Source organism: Ananas comosus, unplaced genomic scaffold (genome assembly GCF_001540865.1).
Source record: "Ananas comosus cultivar F153 unplaced genomic scaffold, ASM154086v1, whole genome shotgun sequence".
Classification (NCBI taxonomy): Eukaryota; Viridiplantae; Streptophyta; class Magnoliopsida; order Poales; family Bromeliaceae; genus Ananas; species Ananas comosus.
Genome location: NW_017893325.1, coordinates 37,732 through 58,703, shown reverse-complemented (window position 1 = coordinate 58,703; position 20,972 = coordinate 37,732). Strand labels below are relative to the sequence as shown.

Below are 20,972 nucleotides of genomic sequence, written 5' to 3'. Positions count from 1 at the left end.
AGCCACTAACAACTGATTTTGTCAGAGATGTGACTTTTGGATGCGTATCTATACGGCACTTTCTGAAAAAAATAAATATACATATCTGCAGCAAGAATAGATTTGTACTTATTCTTTTGCATAGTAATTGGCATTGGCATTTACTATCAATTGATTTGAAGGAAGGGTGTTTTGAGAGTTGGAATTCATTATGGAGTCACAGTGGGGCAAAGGACGCGGCACAGCTGCTGACATTAATTTATTCTTGACGGTAGACAAAGTGTTTTAGTTATTTATTCACTCGGCAGTAACATCTACTATCCACTCGTTTTAATTTATTTACCTTTTTTTTCTCTTGGACATGCGAAGCGGTTTTCGTCCTATTTTGAGCACATCCTCCAAAGTGGCATGTACACATGCCTTTTTGCCGAACGACTCGTAAGAAACGGCCTCCCCGATCTACTATTGTATGAGAATGACCCCCACTGTTTCTGTGCACATATGGTCAGTGCGATATTAAAGGATTCATACTGTGTGACTTATAATTCTATGATTGAGTCCGCTGTCCCAAAAAATGATGTTTGAATGTTATATGATTGTGCAGTTGTGATTGTATTGAACTATATTATACTGTGTAATCACGTACAATCTGAGATATATATTTCGTGGTAGACTTTGTAAAGATATTCGCGAGTTGCTTGGATGTTGTCGAGTTGCTTGTGACTGTATTGAGCTGTATTATGCCATGTAATCACGTGTAGTCTGAGATATATAGTTCGCGGTAAACTTTGTAAAGATGTTCGCGAGTTGCTTGGATGTTGTCGTGGTAGACTTTGTAAAGATTGAGCTGCTTGGATATTGTCGAGTTGCCCTGACATATTTGTTATCTTGTATTCTGCTTAATCATAACCGTGATGTAATGTGTTCATTGATGTAATGTGTTCATTGATGTAATGTGTTCATCTATTGTGATATCTTTTTCTCAAATTATATCTTATATGAGTTATTATCCATATTCGAATTAGTTTCGCAAGTTCATTGTATGTCTATCTATAATTACGGTGCACTTTAACAGCATTATGATTATTGAAGTTTCTCTTTATGATGCATTAAGGGTGCATTCAAGTTTGCATTTGTAAATGTTTACAATGAATGTTCATTATGATTTAGGTTCAAATGTATAAATTTGGTATGACAAAAAGTTGATAAAATTATGTTACCACTTGAACTGATGTAGGGCACAAGTAAAAGTTCCTTAGTTGTAGACATATAGATGTTCCATCTATATAACTATTCTATTTTAAGGTATAGCACCAAAATCAAAGCCTACTATATAGAAGTGGATATATAGGTGTGGCAGGTATATGGGTGTATCCTTTAACACTACAAATGTACCGGGAGCAGGATAACTGTTCCATTTTAAGTTATACCTATAAAAGTAAAGCCTACCATATAGAAGTGGACATATAGATATAGCAGATATATAGGTGTGGCCTTTAAAACTACAGATGTCCCTGCGACCTCTATAAAATAAAAGTATGCTTTCTGATTTAATTTCAGATTGATAACTTTGGAAGTACAGTATATTTGAACCGATCTATATGATGAACACTTAAACTGATATATTGTACAGTTATAAATGTATCTTGAAACACCTGTACAATATTTCGGCACTGCCAAAGCGACACGGGAACAGTCAAACCCAGTGCATTTTTAACTATGGTTGACAAAACATAATATACTAGATTAAAACTATATATTTGAAAACAATGAGCCAAACTTAATATTAGATTAAAACTTGTCATAAAATATGCGATGCAGGTGGTACAGTATACTCATCATGGACTTTCAGTTGGAGGGCAAGATTCTCATGACTCAATCTTAACAAAAATTGTCCATTTTCTATTCCTTAAATAGAGTAGAATATATTCTGGTATGATGCAAGGAGTAATACATTTTATTAAGAGACAATAGTAGTTTAGATTTTTACCAAGACGGCTGCGCTTATCGGTCCCTATGTATCTGCCAAAGTTCGAAATAATAGTTGTTAACTCTTGATACTGATGGCAATAGAGCGGTAAATTTCGTAGGCGAATCCATACAAAGTACTGAAATGTTGGTGTGGCTGTATGATGGCTGGCTTCCCATGGAGTGACTGTGATCGTTAATATATCATTCCTTATTGGGAAACGACGAATAGCTTTCTGACGGTTTTTCTCAATAGAAAAGAAAACGATATAACTTCCTGCACCACCTTCTGCAAATTGTGAATCTGAGGATTGGCTACCTATCCGTTGTGCAAGCAGACCGGCTACAGCAATCTGTGAGCAATCGTTATCAATTTCGTAGGCAGCGACGAACACCCGTGCTGCACTATTCAATAATTTATCAATGTCTAAATTGTCAGGAATACAGGAAATGAAGCAGTAAGTGTTGTTGGGACGAGAGGAATTAGTGGTAAACATAAAAACTACTAAGAGATAACGAAATAATTGAGATCTATGGAAATAAAATGTGGAGTAAAAGAATTTTCTATAAGGCAAATATATAATCTTATTTATAGATGTTTCTATATTGTGCCTTACCTGCCAGAAGACTCAAATAGGTAAAACAGGTCGCACCCAACAACTGGGGACATTTCATTCACGGATCTATGGCTGTTCCCTATATCGCTTTAGATGTACAACATTGGCTTATCACTGTTACATTCAAAACTATAATTGCAAAAATAAAGTCTAGCATATAGAAGTATTCATATAGATGTGGCAAGTATATGAGTGTACCATTTAACACTCCAGATATACCGGAGAGCATTATAACTGTTTCATTTTAAGCTATAGCTGCAAAAGTAAAGTCTACCATATAAAAATAGACATATAGGTATGGCAGATATATGGGTGTGCCCTTTAACACTACAACTATACCTGCTAGCTTTATAACTGTTCTATTTTAAACTATAACTGCAAAAGCAAAGTCGACTCTATAAAAGTGGGCACTGCAGATATACCTTGGCACTACTATAAATATTTCATTTTATACAGTAAGATGCAAAAGCAATCCCTACCGTTTGAAAATGGCAAGTATATGGCTGTGCCTATTAACACTATAGATGTATCTGCTACATCTATAGCTGTTCTATTTTAAGTTATAACAGCAAAAGTAAAGTCTACCATACAAAAGTGGACATATATATGTGGCAAATATATGGGTGTGCCCTTTAACACTACAACTGTACATGCGACCTGTATAACTGTTCTATTTTAAGTTATAACTGCAAAAGCAAAGTCTACTCTATAAAAATAGGCACTGCAGATGTATCTTGACACTATTATAAATATTCCATTTTATACTTTAATTTGCGAAAGCAAATCCTACCCTATGAAAGTGGCAGGTATATGGTTGTGCTCTCTGACACTACAGTTGTACCTTCGACCTCTATAACTGTTCTATTTTAAGTTATAACTGTAAAAATAATGTCTACTCTATAAAAGTAGGCACTGCAGATGTATCGTGGCACTACTATAAATATTTTATTTTATACTATGATGTGCAAAAGCAAACCCTACCGTATGAAAGTGACAAGTATATAGGTGTGCCCCTCAACAATACAGATGCACCTTACCGCCCCTATAACTGTCACTCCTTCTGACAATATAGTTGTAGTGTTGAATTAGGTACATTCTTTAAGAAAACATACAATGGTAAAACACTTACTTCCCAATTAAATTTAATACTTTTAAGTGTTTAAAAATGGCTGTACATTCGTATTGAATATTGGAGGTANATATGGACTATCCATATATTATTCTAATTCTTTTTATTTTGCTGACTTTCTTATTTAGGTGATTAATGTATATTTCCATAATTGATAAGCTAGATTGTATGGATATACATAAATTTAGTCAACCTGGTATTTCCTGCCGAAATGAAGTTGCGGTGAGTTTGATACTTTCATTATTAGATTAGTTGTTCTCTATTTCTCTCTTGTTCTCTATTTCTGTATCAAGCGAACTAAAAGAAATATAAAAGTGAGTTAAAATAGAAGATAAAATCTGTTGAAGTCCGAATTCCAATTTGTTGAATAATATTTATTAGGTCCTGTTCCATAATCTGTGAAAATGTTAACCATCCAAATACTTGCATTTGAGTTTCCCGCAACTTTTCGTAAGGCATCTTGCTAACTTGATTTCTTTCTCTATGCAGATGGACGTACTCAATAAGATACAGGGAATTGGAGAAGATGAGCCACTAACAGCTGATTTTGTCAGAGATGTGACTTTTGGATGCGCATCTATACGGCACTTTCTGGAAAAAATAAATACACATATCTGCAGCAAGAATAGATTTGTACTTATTCCTTTGCATAGTAATTGGCATTGGCATTTACTATTAATTGATTTGAAGGAAGGGTGTTTTGAGAGTTGGAATTCATTATGGAATCACAGTGGGGCAAAGGACGCGGCACAACTGCTGACATTAATTTATTCTTGACAGTAGACAAAGTGTTTTAGTTATTTATTCACTCGGCAGTAACATCTACTATCCACTCGTTTTAATTTATTTACCTTTTTTTTTTCTTGGACATGCGAAGCGGTTTTCGTCCTATTTTGAGCACATCTTCCAAAGTGGCATGTACACATGCCTTTTTGTCGAACGACTCGTAAGAAACGGCCTCCCCGATCTACTATTGTATGAGAATGACCCCCACTGTTTCTGTGCACATATGGTCAGTGCGATATTAAAGGATTCATACTGTGTGACTTATAATTCTATGATTGAGTCCGCTGTCCCAAAAAATGATGTTTGAATGTTATATGATTGTGCAGTTGTGACTGTATTGAACTATATTATACTGTGTAATCACGTAAAATCTGAGATATATATTTCGTGATAGACTTTGTAAAGATATTCGCGAGTTGCTTGGATGTTGTCGAGTTGCTTGTGACTGTATTGAACTGTATTATGCTATGTAATCACGTGTAGTCTAAGATATATAGTTCGTGGTAAACTTTGTAAAGATGTTCGCGAGTTGCTTGGATGTTGTCGTGGTAGACTTTGTAAAGATTGAGCTGATTGGATATTGTCGAGTTGCCCTGACATATTTGTTATCTTGTATTCTGTTTAATCATAACCGTGATGTAATGTGTTCATTGATGTAATGTGTTCATCTATTGTGATATCTTTTTCTCAAATTATATCTTATATGAGTTATTATCCATATTCGAATTAGTTTCGCAAGTTCATTGTATGTCCATCTGTAATTACGGTGCACTTTAGCAGCATTATGATTATTGAAGTTTCTCTTTATGATGCATTAAGGGTGCATTCAAGTTTGCATTTGTAAATGTTTACAATGAATGTTTATTATGATTTAGGTTCAAATGTATAAATTTGGTATGACAAAAATTTGATAAAATTATGTTACCACTTGAACTGATGTAGGGCACAAGTAAAAGTTCCTTAGTTGTAGACATATAGATGATCCATCTATACAACTATTCTATTTTAAGGGATAGCACCAAAATCAAAGCCTACTATATAGAAGTGGACATATAGGTGTCGCAGGTATATAGGTGTACCCTTTAACACTACAGATGTACCGGGAAGCAGTATAACTGTTTCATTTTAAGTTATACCTATAAAAGTAAAGCCTACCATATAGAAGTGGACATATAGATATAGCAGGTATATGGGTGTGACCTTTAAAACTATAGATGTACTTGCGACCTCTATAAAATAAAAGTATGCTTTTTGATTTAATTTCAGATTGATAACTTTGGAAGTACAGTATATTTGAACCGATCTATATGATGAACACTTAAACTGATATATTGTACAGTGATAAATGTATCTTGAAACACCTGTACAATATTTCGGCACTGCCAAAGCGGCACGGGAACAGTCAAACCCAGTGCATTTTTAACTATGGTTGACAAAACATAATATACAAGATTAAAACTATATATTTGAAAACAATGAGCCAAACTTAATATTAGATTAAAACTTGTCATAAAATATGCGATGCAGGTGGTACAATATACAGTACATCATGGGCTTTCAGTTGGAGGGAAAGATTCCCATGACTCAATCTTAACAAAAATTGTCCATTTTCTATTCCCTAAATAGAGTATAATATATTTTGGTATGATGCGAGGAGTAATACATTTTATTAAGAGACGATAGTAGTTTAGATTTTTACCAAGACGGCTGCGCTTATCGGTCCATATGTATCTGCCAAAGTTCGAAATAATAGTTGTTAACTCTTGATACTGATGGCAATAGAGCGGTAAATTTCGTTGGCGAATCCATACAAAGTACTAAAATGTTTGTGTGGCTGTATGATGGCTGGCTTCCCAATGGAGTGACTGTGATCGTTAATATATCATTCCTTATTGGGAAAAGACAAATAGCTTTCTGACGACTTTTCTCAATAGGAACGAAAACGATATAACTTCCTGCACCACCTTCTGCAAATTGTAGATCTGAGGGTTGGCTACCTATCCGTTGTACAAGCAGACTAGCTACAGCAATCTGTGAGCAATCGTTATCAATTTCATAGGCAGCGACGAACACCCATGCTGCACTATTCAATAAGTTATCAGTATCTAAATTGTCAAGAATACAGGGAATGAAGCAGTAAGTGTTGTTGGGACGAGAGGAATTAGTGGTAAATATGAAAACTACTAAGAGATAACGAAATAATTGAGATCTATGAAAATAAAATGTGGAGTAAAAGAATTTTCTATAAGGCAAATATATAATCTTATTTATAGATGTTTCTATATTGTGCCTTACCTGCCAGAAGACTCAAATAGGTAAAACAGGTCGCACCCAACAAGTGGGGACATTTCATTCACGGATCTATGGGTGTTCCCTATATCGCTTTAGATGTACAACACTTGCTTATCACTGTTACATTCAAAACTATAATTGCAAAAGTAAAGTCTAGCATATAGAACTGTTCATATAGATGTGGCAAGTATATGAGTGTACCCTTTAACACTCCAGATATACCGGAGAGCATTATAACTGTTTCATTTTAAGCTATAGCTGCAAAAGTAAAGTCTACCATATAAAAATAGACATATAGGTATGGCAGGTATATGGGTGTGCCCTTTAACACTACAGCTATACCTGCTAGCTCTATAACTGTTCTATTTTAAACTATAACTGCAAAAGCAAAGTCGACTCTATAAAAGTGGGCACTGCAGATATACCTTGGCACTACTATAAATATTTTCATTTTATACTGTAATATGCAAAAGCAATCCCTACCGTTTGAAAATGGCAAGTATATGGCTGTGCCCATTAACACTACAGATGTATCTGCTACCTCTATAGCTGTTCTATTTTAAGTTATAGCAGCAAAAGTAAAGTCTACCATACAAAAGTAGACATATATATGTGGCAGGTATATGGGTGTGCCCTTTAACACTACAACTGTACATGCGACCTGTATAACTGTTCTATTTTAAATTATAACTGCAAAAGCAAAGTCTACTCTATAAAAGTTGGCACTGCAAATGTATCTTGACACTATTATAAATATTCCATTTTATACTTTAGTTTGCGAAAGCAAACCCTACCCTATGAAAGTGGCAGGTATATGGTTGTGCCCTCTAACACTACAGATGTACCTTCGACCTCTATAACTATTCTATTTTAAGTTATAACTGCAAAAGTAAAGTCTACTCTATAAAAGTGGGCACTGCAGATGTATCTTGGCACTACTATAAATGTTTTATTTTATACTATGATGTGCAAAAGCAAACCCTACCGTATGAAAGTGACAAGTATATAGGTGTGCCCCTCAACAATACAGATGCACCTTACTTCCCCTATAACTGTCACTCCTTCTGACAATATAGTTGTATTGTTGAATTAGGTACATTCTTTAAGAAAACATACAATGGTAAAACACTTACTTCCCAATTAAATTTAATACTTTTAAGTGTTTAAAAAGGTTGTACATTCGTATTGAATATTGGAGATAACTCACATACATATATAGAATTGACATTACAACAAAATTTGCCTTTACGGCATAAGTTGTAATACGATATTACAATAAAACGTAGAATTTAAAGCAACATAACCACCAAAGCACAGTACAATTGATATTTTGTAAGTCTGTCCACAAATAGACATAATTAGTGTTTTTTTTTTACGAACATACGACTAATATATATATATATATATATATATATATATATATTACTCCAGGCTGCATGATACATGGTGGTCATGTACGATTGCCACACAAGTTATAGCAAGATGACCACAAAATCCCACTTACAACCCCATACATGATAATAAAGGCTCACCCCCATCTTTTTCTCTTTGCAGCAGCTGCGGCTTCATCCCGCAACTTATTATTGCTTTCTAATAAATCATTAACCACTGAGATACTCCGGCTCGTAAATTATGAGTCGTACCAACCAAAATAATTACATGCGTTATCCGCCTGCAACTGAAAGATAATATAAATTACACATCAAATAATGTCTATATATGAATCAAAAAGGTTTTAGTATCCAGCTTTACCCTATATCTTGGACAGCCATAAAATCTCCGTCCCGGATTGTTTTATGTCCAAAAGGTCTTAATCGTACAAGACAATCCACAGTGGCTGAGAGGTGTGGTTCGGTTGCTTCGACTGTTCGAAGTTGTAAAGCTCAAATCCATCTAACTTACAATATTATAACAATAAGAAATGTGTACAAATCGACACAATATTACGACACATAGTAAGTACAAATATTATTCATTAATATGACAGACAACATCAAATAATTAAAAAATTTTAACTGCCAGAGTTATATGTACATAATATCAATAGCGGAGCTTATTGTCTAATACACACAATTGTAGGTAGAGGATCAACAAAATCATCATCACTATCACAGCTAATATATATCCTAATCAATCGGGGTTCATGCTGCATAGTTCTCTTCCTTCGAAATATTACACTGCTCTTTGGAGGTGGATCAATAAAATCGTCGTCGCTGTCAACGGTATCAGAGATTGCACTTTTTGAAAGCACATTCACTTGTAGTTGATTTACACTTGTACACATGGCACCTTTTCGACCTTTATTTAATAACTTGGAGTTCGATTTTCTGTACATGGTTTCAAACTCGACTTACAATATTTATGAACAATTACACAATGTTACACTATCTAGCCTATGGCTGAAAGAAAAATTTTAATTATTATTACATACTAAATTGGCTAAAAAGGGTACTGAATTGGTAATTTCGCAATTGTTCCATAATGTGGATGCCGAAATCACTCGGCTCCACTTGGGTTCTCAATCCGACAAATTGAATACACTTTTTCTGAGAGGAGATAAGCCTTACCGGAAGGGGAAGCGGCAGTGATCCGTAATGCGCTGGGAAGTTGAAGGGGAAGGCTCGACCAAGAATCCACTACCTGCCGAACCGCCCTGACGGCGTGATTGGTGCCGAAGAATGAGGAGCCTCAAGATGGGTTCCATCACACTCAATCTATAGAGGCTTGCGAGGTGCTGGCTACTCGTGTAGACAACTTCGATAAAGGGGAAAAAAAAAAAGGGGAGAGTTGAAGAGAGAACTCGATGCCGAGTATCAAGAAAGACACGTGCGATAGCATTTTGCATCGCTTTACCTTGATCAGTGATTATTGCTTTCGGGGCACGCTCGGACATGCATGACAACCAATTTTGAAAGAGCCATACAAACGATTCTGTATTTTCAGTGGAGAGTAAGCCGCACCCCAACAAAATTGACTATCCATGATAGTTAACACCAACGAAAGGAGCAAACGGCATATCGTACTTATTTGTTAGATATGTCGAGTCCAAAGTAATTATATCTCCGAAACATTCATACGCTGCTCTACTCCGAGCATCTGCCCAAAAAGACATTGCGAAGCCGAGAATCATCGTCTAGATCTATGGCATAAAAAAAGTTTTCATTTCTCTCTTACATTTCTCTAAAATAATTACAAATTGCTTCGCCATCACATTCACCAAGTCGTAACCGACTGTAGGGACTGAGATTTTTGCAGTGTAGCTAAACTCTCCGTTGACGATGTTTTTGTGTGTAATTTAATTACAAAAGCACTCGTCAAGTTTCGGGCGAAAACGANGGTTCCATCACACTCAATCTATAGAGGCTTGCGAGGTGCTGGCTACTCGTGTAGACAACTTCGATAAAGGGGAAAAAAAAAAAGGGGAGAGTTGAAGAGAGAACTCGATGCCGAGTATCAAGAAAGACACGTGCGATAGCATTTTGCATCGCTTTACCTTGATCAGTGATTATTGCTTTCGGGGCACGCTCGGACATGCATGACAACCAATTTCGAAAGAGCCATACAAACGATTCTGTATTTTCAGTGGAGAGTAAGCCGCACCCCAACAAAATTGACTATCCATGATAGTTAACACCAACGAAAGGAGCAAACGGCATATCGTACTTATTTGTTAGATATGTCGAGTCCAAAGTAATTATATCTCCGAAACATTCATACGCTGCTCTACTCCGAGCATCTGCCCAAAAAGACATTGCGAAGCCGGGAATCATCGTCTAGATCTATGGCATAAAAAAAGTTTTCATCTCTCTTACATTTCTCTAAAATAATTACAAATTGCTTCGCCATCACCTTCACCAAGTCGTAACCGACGAATTTTATCAATATAATTACGAGCGTCATTCTCTCCAAATGGTAAGTTTTCATACCCACCAGTCTCAACAGCAATAAAATTAAAACTTTTATTCAATCTGATTCTAACATGATCATTAAGATCAAGCCGCCTCTTGACGCTTCGATCTATAACTCGATTGTAGGAAAAAAATCGAGACTTATAAGGACTCAGGACATGATTATGCTCAAGTTTAATTTTGCTTATTACACAAGATAAATCCGCAGTTATTACCACATTTATCCTCGCAGGACTGTTCGTCTTCACTACCGATGGACAAAGACGAAGATTGATCACGGTTCGATGTGTTTTTTGATTACGAGAGCATGCGATTATTACATACGTAGCCTTACCATCAGTCATTTTAGTTGACCTCTTTACAACTAATTCATATGCATAATGCTTATAGAAATTCAAACCTGCTTCAAAATTGATAAAAGACATTCCAATTTCTGGTGCCGAAATATTTACGTCTCTGATCTCACTGTTTCTTTCTTCATCCAGCTCAAAAATTCTCAATTCAAATTATCAGTCAATCCAGACATTTAATAAAATTGGTCACTTGTAAGACATCATATGCAATTGGAATACAAAATTAGAATAATGGTGAGCGAGCAAACTATTTGTCAAAATCTATACATCTAAAGATTCTACTATGCCCTAAAAATACATTATCTGTTAACTAGTAGATCATAGTCCAAATCAGTGATAATATTAATCAAATAATTCATCACAATTAAAATTTATTAATTTACTCAAAAATTTCTACAAAATATTGAAAATTTTAAGTGAATCAATGAGTTCAAATGAAGCAATGACTTGTTAATTAGCTCAAATGGTAAAATGCGTTCAAATTAAAAAAAAATTTATACCAAAAATTTATACGTAATCTTGAACATGGATATTCCAGAGCACAAAATTTGTACCAACTTTATTACTCAATCAATTGACTTTAGGGTGTACAGCTAAGCATCTACCAACTGAATCTTACAGAAAGCACTATAAACAGAACTGCAACACAACATCAGTTCACTAATAGACAACAAACCATTATATCATTTGAGGATAAAACTCTAAATATTGGATAGTGATCGGTTTGGCTTGGGAACTTTGACCACAACAAAGCAGATGCATATTTTAATAACTAATAGGATTATTATTTACAGAAAAAGAACAGTTGTAATCTATGATCTCAGGATTGCTCCCTCTGTTATCTTCCACCGAGTGTTCGAATAAGACATCTCATACCTGGTTGTGTATGTGGCGGTGTAGGAATCGTTGTGCTCCAGGTAAGCCATGTCGGTCATTTTTGCCGCTTTCTCGATTGTCGCCTCTACAATTTACTCACTGCTGGCTTCGTGTAGGGCGTACGCGCGGATACATCGCAGCTTTACAACTCCAGCCGAAAATGAAGGAAGAGACTGTGAAGATGGCCGCACGACATGAGTTTGCCGAAAATTGGGAGAAGGATAGAAGAAAAGAAACAGAGAGAAAGTAAAGACGGAGAAAAAAGGAGGGAGGAGCTGGTAGAATCCAGTTTGTTGGCAGAATCCGTCTTCGTGCTCTCTTTCTCTGCCTCTCGCTCTCTCTGTCTCTCGCACAGCACAGCTGCTCTCACTCTCTCTCGCGCCCTCGCCCCTCTCTCGCTCGAGCTCTCCTCTCTCTCTCTCTCTCTCTCTCGCTCGCAGGCCCCCCTCTCTCTCTCTAGCTCGCAGGCCACAGAAGCCAAAAAAGAGGGAAAGGGTGAGGGGCCAAAAAAGGGGAGTGAGGTTAACACTATTTTTTTTTTTTTTAAACCAAATTAATATCATTCGTTGGATGTGAGAGTTGTAGGATGTACAACCCCATGTGGGTTGTACCAGTAGCATCACTCAAATGAGAAACTCGCAACAGATAAACTAGAATTCTCATAACAAACAAATTATACATCTGATTCGGAAGTTGAAGATTACAGATTACATATTTCAGATGAGCTCCTTAAAAAAGTTTTAAAAATTGGAATAAAAATTTCAGACTGCATATTTACATCATGTGAGGAGTGAAAATGTAAGATAAATATATACCTCAGATCACATAAGAGTTAGTCTCTGCTAGTTGAGAGTGAATAGGATTCTAAGATACTGGGGCTGTTTGACCCTGCTGACCGGAGAGCGAGGGCCAACTATTGTGTGCCTGCAAAGTGAAAATGCATCAGCAACCAAGAGATACACCGCTACAGCGACATAAAGAGATAACAGTCTCCAAATACTATCAAATTGAACAAGAGTATAACATTACCGATGGTATCTTATTACTGCGGCAAATGATTGAAACCAACTCTAAGAGAAACTTCCATTAACAATACAGTCAGAAGTTGCGGTCGCACAAGGATTCGTCAGAATCTGCCATAATTCACAAAGAAAAGGCTACCTACATAATCTTTTACTACAAATAAACTCCATAACAACTAGAGAGATTAGTCAATCAGAGTTTACTATCTCTCCATATACAAGCTCGATTTACTACTAAATGCCAAAAATACAGAAAAGAAGGGTTCGCTGAAATTGTAATCACTACTGCCATGGCCTAAACCGACAATGGAACTACAAGCTACAAGGGATATACGGTGGCATCGTTATCCAAGAGAATATCAATGAATCGGGCTAATCACTAAATAGATGGTCACGAATATATAACCACGGGCTCATCCTACATAATATACCATTAAAAAGCAATTAAGCAATCATCACTAAACCGACAGCACATCAAAAATAGAATAAAAGAGTTGTATTGATTTGTGGTTTCGATCCATTTATACGTCTTCCCTATACATACAAGTGGCATTACATGTAAGTAGTACACCAACGAACCAACTTCTTGAAGATACGGCATAAGATAAGATTCACGAGCTTAAACAACAAGCAATGCATATTATGATTACGATTATTGGGAAGGCAACCATATATCATGTCCGGAATTACTATTTACTTACTACTCCGATTTCAGTCACGTGATAGCAGAAGGAACACCGAACTGCCGGAGCTCCGTACGGGTACATCAATAGCAAGGAACATTTCCCGCACTTTACGTTACCGACCTGATGTGCTGCAGAAGAAGGCGAAGAAGAAGAAGAAGAAGAAGAAGCAACTCTATTCTTACAAAAGGAAGGAAATATTAGTTACAATTGAAAAGCTAGCACTTTCACCAAGCATTCCCTAACAAACAGAACTGCTTGCTCGAGCATGTTTATAGCATTTGTTTACTCGGAATGAGATACGTTAATAATCAAACCTTCTAAAACGAAGTTTACTGCTCGACAGCAGGCGCACTGAACGTGAACAGCGCCTTTCGGATAAGAAACAAGCTCGCGACAGCTTCCGCAGACCATTTGACCCATTTCTGAATCGAATTCACCAGAGAAACGAAGTTAATTTTTAGCAAAATTTGCAAATTTTTTTTTTTTTTGAGAGATAGGTAGCACGCTACCCGCCGCTTCGTTTATTTCATCTAGAAAATGAAATAAACTTAGCTGGATAAACTTAGCTGGAAATTTGCAATTTTTTTGAGAATCAATTTGCACGGCATCCGAGTGGTTTGAAAATGAACAATTTGGAATGCTGATCTTTGAGGATAAATAAGTGAGGATTGATAGATGCTAGGGTAGAATTGGAGATTTTGATTTCTACTACCGGGGAGAGGAGGCGGAGGCGGAGGCGGAGGCGGAGAAGGGAGCTTCGGCGGAGGCGGCGGAGGAGAAGGGTCGAGGATTTCGAAGCCCGGGGGAGGGGACGTCTCCGGGGAGCTCCCCATCATCCCGATCACACGCTACTGCTGCTCCCTGTGCTGTAAAGCAAATTGAATCAAAAAGAGTTTCAGAGCGCGAGGAGAGGGGGAGAGGAGAAAGAAAATGAGTTTTGTTTTTATTTAATATTTAGGGTTTCAGTTCTCCTTCGTTCATAGTGATACAATTGTACTTTAGTCCCTGAACTTTTCCCGTCTGTCAATCCCAGCCTCCTTCCTCCCGCCCAAATCAACTGGACGCGCAAACCCCTCAACCATGTAGAATTTCCCCTTATCGATCAAATAACTTTTTATAGTCTCTGAACTTTCCTGGTCTTTCAATCCCCGGGAGGGAGTCTTGTTCGCCGGCTCACGTTATCCGAGAATAACTTATTTTGTATAAAAATTTATAGTATAATTGTAAGGAGTTTAATTTTTCTTTTCTTCTTAATAGATCTTATTATCTATAATTTTCTAGAATAGCATTTTTTTACCTACGATGATATATTTTAGCCAAAAAAATTACTTAGAGGACAGAATATATATAGTATAGAATTTTAAATATTTGATCACACTCCTTATCGATCAAATATACAAATTATTTGAATAAGTTCTGGAGATGTATTAAACAAGATATTTGGAAGTTAGATGCGTACGGTACGTTAATCGTGCAACAATCATCTACAAAAATTATAATTGTAGATGAATTTAAGGAAGAAGACAGACAATTAGATATGTTTTTTTGAGGAGAAGGTAGCGTGCTGCCCACTTCATTTATAAAGGAAATGAACTAGGCTACAAGGGTGAGGTAGCCAAGGCCTTGAGAGGGGGAGGGATAAGCGGGAAAAAAAAAGAGTCAATGTTGGGAGGTCTACAGCTTGCGAATAACTGGATTAGCTGGGAGAAGGTATTCCCAAAGCTTCGTCAATTGTTCCAACTTCTGGACAGCTAGTAGTGGGGTCCGGCGGGACATTTCTAAATATCGTTCCGTTCCTTATCTCCCAAATGACCCACCAACATGCTACTAGATTCGAGAGCCTGTTGCTCGTTGGTTGCGGCCCATTCCTACTCATCCATCCGTCCCAGGCTAGGTAACATTGTCGCCTAAATCCCCAGAGTGAACATCCTCTACAGCCATCACTTAGAGGGATTTCGTAAAAATGCACCGTGTGAGCAAGTGATCTACAGTTTCCTCATCGGTCCCGCACAGCATGCACACAGGATGTGTCCCCAGTCCCCAGACAACTAGATATATTGATAGATATAGATAAAGATATAGAAATATTTAGAAATCAAGGATTAAAATTATTTAAACCTCTGATTTTATATAAAAAAGAAAAATATACAGGGAGAGTAGTGAAATTGTTGACTTAATGGGAAGTAAAGGCATAAAACTCTTAAACCTTTATCCATAAAATCAGACCANTCTCTCCATATACAAGCTCGATTTACTACTAAATGCCAAAAATACAGAAAAGAAGGGTTCGCTGAAATTGTAATCACTACTGCCATGGCCTAAACCGACAATGGAACTACAAGCTACAAGGGATATACGGTGGCATCGTTATCCAAGAGAATATCAATGAATCGGGCTAATCACTAAATAGATGGTCACGAATATATAACCTCGGGCTCATCCTACATAATATACCATTAAAAAGCAATTAAGCAATCATCACTAAACCGACAGCACATCAAAAAGAGAATAAAAGAGTTGTATTGATTTGTGGTTTCGATCCATTTATACGTCTTCCCTATACATACAAGTGGCATTACATGTAAGTAGTACACCAGCGAACCAACTTCTTGAAGATATGGCATAAGATAAGATTCACAAGCTTAAACAACAAGCAATGCATATTATGATTACGATTATTGGGAAGGCAACCACATATCAAGTCCGGAATTACTATTTACTTACTACTCCGATTTCAGTTACGTGATAGCAGGAGGAACACCGAACTGCCGGAGCTCCATACGGGTACATCAATAGCAAGGAACATTTCCCGCACTTTATGTTACCGACCTGATGTGCTGCAGAAGAAGGCGAAGAAGAAGAAGAAGAAGAAGAAGCAACTCTATTCTTACAAAAGGAAGGAAATATTAGTTACTATTGAAAAGCTAGCACTTTCACCAAGCATTCCCTAACAAACAGAACTGCTTGCTTGACCATGTTTATAGCATTTTTTTACCCGGAATGAGATATGTTAATAATCGAACCTTCTAAAACGAAGTTTACTGCTCGACAGCAGGCGCACTGAACGTGAACAGCGCCTTTCGGATAAGAAACAAGCTCGCGACAGCTTCCGCAGACCATTTGACCCATTTCTGAATCGAATTCACCAGAGAAACGAAGTTAATTTTTAGCAAAATTTGTAATTTTTTTTTTTTGAGAGATAGGTAGCACGCTTGTAGCGCCGCTTCGTTTATTTCATTTAGAAAATGAAATAAACTTAGCTGGAAATTTGCAATTTCTTTGAGAATCAATTTGCACGGCATCCGAATGGTTTGAAAATGAACAATTTGGAATGCTGATCTTTGAGGATAAATAAGTGAGGATTGATAGATACTAGGGTAGAATTGGAGATTTTGATTTCTACTACCCGGGAGAGGAGGCGGAGGCGGAGGCGGAGGCGGAGGCGGAGGCGGCGGAGGAGAAGGGTCGAGGATTTCGAAGCCCGGGGGAGGGGACGTCTCCGGGGAGCTCCCCATCATCCCGATCACACGCTACTGCTGCTCCCTGTGCTGTAAAGCAAATTGAATCAAAAAGAGTTTCAGAGCGCGAGGAGAGGGGGAGACGAGAAAGAAAATGAGTTTTATTTTTATTTAATTTTTAGGGTTTCAGTTCTCCTTCGTTCGTAGTGATACAATTGCACTTTAGTCCCTGACCTTTTCCTGTTTTCAATCCCAGCCTCCTTCCTCCCGCCCAAATCAACTGGACGCGCAAACCCCTCAAGGCCTCAACTATGTAGAATTTCCCCTTATCGATCAAATAACTTTTTATAGTCTCTGAAAGGGAGGTAGTCTTATTCGCCGGCTCACGTTATTCGAGAATAACTTATTTTGTATAAAAAAATTTTTTTATTTTTGAGAAATAGGTAGCAAGCTACCTGCTTCATTCATTAAGAAAAATGAATTAGGCATATATGATGGAAGCAACTAGGGCCTCCTAACATCGCCAACAAAACAGAAGACGAAAAAAAAAAAAAAAAAAAAAAAAAAAAAAGGAAACGTAAAACCGAACAAACTAAGGAAAACAGAGGAAAACCAGGGTAAAAGAGCTAAGAGATTGAGACTAGAGTTATGTCGCGAATTCAAATAACGTCGGTCCAGTCCTTGATCAGAGCCGCGACTCGTTCGAGAGCCCGGTAGGTGTTGGGAGACCCATCGTGGAAGATGATCTTGTTTCGCTCCGTCCAAACGACCCACCAGATTGCCGCCAGATGGATCAGACTGTCCGATCTCACTCTGGAGTTACGCTAGTCGGAGATCTGAGTCCATATCCGCTGAACATCCCCCTCGTCCAAAACTGCCGCCACAGAAACTCCATCGTGGAATCGGAGATATCTGACGAAGATACATTCACCGAACAGGTGGTCGCATGTTTCAGATAATGACCCACACAACATGCAATGCTGGTCCACCGGACTCCCTCGGCGAATCAATCTATCCGCTGTTAATAATCTCTTGCGTAATAGGATCCAAATGAAAAATTTATGCTTGAGCGGGATTTTTAACCCCCAAAGATCATCATACAAAGGATTAATCTGACCTGAGTCTGTGATGAAATCATACAGGGATTTAACGGTAAACTTTTGATTGGCGGTCCATCGCCAGTTTAGTTTATCGTTTGTGCCCGATGGACTATACTGATTGAGAAGGTTTTTGAGCGACGTGATATGTACACGATTCTGAGAGGTGTTATTAGTAGTGAGGCCTCTGGTTATGAAACGCCATCTCCACCCTCTTCCATTCCAGCATTGTGAAACTGTGGCCTCCTGATTGATGATTCTACAAAATAATCCTGGAAACCGGGTACTAAGAGGGGTTTCTTCAATCCAAATATCCGACCACAACCTGATGTTTTTGCCGTCTCCAAGTGCGTACGAGACTCCGCATTTGAACACGTCACGACAGCTCATCACGCTTCTCCACCATTGCGAGTAAGGTTTGAAGGATCTTCCCTCATGTAACGGTCTTCTTCTGTTGTAATATAATGCTGTGATCAATCTTCCCCATAAAAGGTGTCTCTCGTTGAAGAAACGCCACCACCATTTAGTTAGGAGTGCTTTATTCATTGCTTCCATATCTTTAATCCCCAGACCCCCTTCTCTTTTGCTTTTACATATTGTTTTCCAACCAACTAGGCATGAACCACCTGAAATTATACTATAAATTTTGTATAAAAATTTATAGTATAATTGTAAGGAGTTTAATTTTCTTTTCTTCTTAATAGATCTTGTTATCAATAATTTTCTAGAATAGCATTTTTTTACTACAGAATGTATTATAGAGTTTTAAATATTTGATCATACTCCTTATCGATCAAATATACAAATTATTTGAATAAATTCCAGAGATGTATCGAACAAGATATTTGGAAGTTACACGCATATGGTACATTAATCGCACAACAATCATCTACAAAAATTACAATTGTAGATGAATTAACTAAATAATTTTTTGACCACTACGCAGACGTCAAACAACATGGAATTTCTATCAAGTAGCTCCCAAGCCTCCAAATCTATAATAGAAAGACCTACAAAAAGTCCGACAGAGATAATATGTAGATTGTTTAATAAAACACCCATTAAGGAAGAAGGCAGACAATTAGATATGTTTTTTTGAGGGGAAAGTAGCGTGCTGCCTACTTCATTTATAAAAGAAATGAACTAGGTTACAAGGGTGAGGTAGCCAAGGCCTCGAGAGGGGGAGCGATAAGCGGGAAAAACAAAGAGTCAATGTTGGGGGTCTACAGCTTGCGAATAACTCGATTAGCTGGGAGAAGGTATTCCCAAAGCTTCGTCAATTGTTCCAACTTCTGGACAGCTAGTAGGGGGGTCCGGTGGGACATTTCTAAATATCGTTCCGATCCTTATCTCCTAAATGACCCACCAACATGCTACTAGATCCGAGAGCCGGTTGCTCGTTGGTTGCGGCCCATTCCTACTCGTCCACCTGTCCCAGGCTAGGTAACATCGTCGCCTAAATCCCCAGAGTGAACATCCTCTACAGCCATCACTAAGAGGGATTTCGTAAAAACGCACCGTGTGAACAAGTGAGATCTACAGTTTCCTCATCGGTCCCGCACAGCATGCACACAAGATGTGTCCCCAGTCCCCAGACAACTAGATATATTGATAGATATAGATAAAGATATAGAAATATTTAGAAATCAAGGATTAAAATTATTAAAACCACTGATTTTATATAAAAAAGAAAAATATACAGGAAGAGTAGTGAAATTGTTGACTTAATGGAAAGTAAAGGCATAAAACTCTTAAACCTTTATCCATAAAATCATACCAATATGCAGGATTAGAATGAGATATAGATAAATTTATAAAAAATAATAAAATATTATTATCAAATAATACCATTTACTATAAAAATGCACATGAAAGACACTCTGTCGGGTTCACAGACTATAAATCTCACCTCCAAAAGGATGAAGATGAAGATAATACTAGTAGGAGAGATTTAAATCTATTTACTAATGAACAATTACAAGATACTTCTTTAAATCCCTCCATAGCACCAACTAATTTTACTTTAATGAATATAAAATTAGTAAATACAAGAGAAAAAAAAAAAACGGATTAGATGGAAAAGACGAAGAAGAAGATTTTAGTTTTGGAGAAGAACAAATATTAATTGAACAAATTACACAAAAAAGATTAGAGAGAGCTGAGAGAGATAAACAAATAGGATATCAAGTAAATAAAGTATTTATTTTAGATTTAATAAAAAGTAAGTCAGTAGAAATAACATTAGCAGAAGAAGGTCAAGGTTCAACGGCTGAATCTGCAGCAACTACTAAAACACCATTTCATGAGGAGTCGTGCTACCCATACACCCCATATTGAGTTGTAGATCCTACAACTCTTGGATCCAACGGGTGATATAAACTTGGTTAAAAAAAAAAAAAAAACAGTGTTAACCTCACTCCCACATTTTAGCCCCTCACCTTTTCCCTCTTTTTCCCAAATTTTTGGCGCCAGCAAGCTAAAGAGAGAGAGAGGCGAGCGCGCCAGCGAGTGAGAGAGAGAGGCGAGCGAGCGAGCCAGCGACCTAAAGAGAGAGAGGCAAGCGAGCGAGCGACCAAGAGAGAGAGGAGAGCTCGAGCGGGAGCGGGAGCGGGAGCAGGGCGCGAGAGAGAGCGAGGGCAGGGNTACTTCAAATACTCTAGATCAACTCTAACGGAGCCGATCGTCGATTCGAAAGTCTGAATATCGAAAACAACTTGGAAGCACGGAGGGCTCCGTGCTTTCATAAGCATACCAGCCCACTCTATAAATATATATAGAGTGGGCTGGTATGCTTATGGAAG

At 37.5% G+C, this 20,972-nt stretch overlaps 1 protein-coding gene across 4 annotated transcripts; it reads right to left on the bottom strand.

The window, feature by feature from the left end:
- Positions 1 to 11,634: 11,634 nt before the first annotated feature.
- On the bottom strand, positions 11,635 to 17,256 carry LOC109705589 (protein LOL2). Of its 4 annotated transcripts, none has more exons than XM_020226334.1 (5): positions 17,023 to 17,256; positions 16,640 to 16,747; positions 16,341 to 16,453; positions 12,724 to 12,832; positions 11,635 to 12,081 (listed from the first exon to the last, which is right to left on the bottom strand). In XM_020226334.1, the coding sequence occupies exons 1-4, from the start codon at positions 17,132 to 17,134 to the stop codon at positions 12,773 to 12,775; spliced, it is 393 nt and encodes a 130-aa protein (XP_020081923.1). In that variant the 5' UTR covers positions 17,135 to 17,256; the 3' UTR covers positions 11,635 to 12,081; positions 12,724 to 12,772. The 4 variants fall into 4 exon arrangements, with proteins under 4 accessions (XP_020081923.1, XP_020081920.1, XP_020081919.1 ...); XM_020226331.1 differs by lacking the exon at positions 11,635 to 12,081 and adding an exon at positions 12,938 to 13,041 and having other exon boundaries at positions 12,542 to 12,832; positions 17,023 to 17,252; XM_020226330.1 differs by lacking the exons at positions 11,635 to 12,081; positions 16,341 to 16,453; positions 16,640 to 16,747; positions 17,023 to 17,256 and adding exons at positions 12,938 to 13,041; positions 13,632 to 13,744; positions 13,931 to 14,038; positions 14,329 to 14,648 and having other exon boundaries at positions 12,542 to 12,832.
- Between the last annotated feature and the right edge of the window lie 3,716 nt (positions 17,257 to 20,972).

Bases quoted from the DNA above. Each gene is read 5' to 3' on its own strand.
- LOC109705589 (XM_020226330.1), bottom strand. From the start codon at position 14,452: ATGATGGGGAGCTCCCCGGAGACGTCCCCTCCCCCGGGCTTCGAAATC. The intron at 14,039-14,328 runs GTAGTAGAAATC...AATTCGATTCAG, and splicing joins GCCTCCGCCTCCTCTCCCCG to AAATGGGTCAAATGGTCTGC. The intron at 13,042-13,631 runs GTAAGTAAATAG...GAATTATGGCAG, and splicing joins ACGTGACTGAAATCGGAGTA to ATTCTGACGAATCCTTGTGC.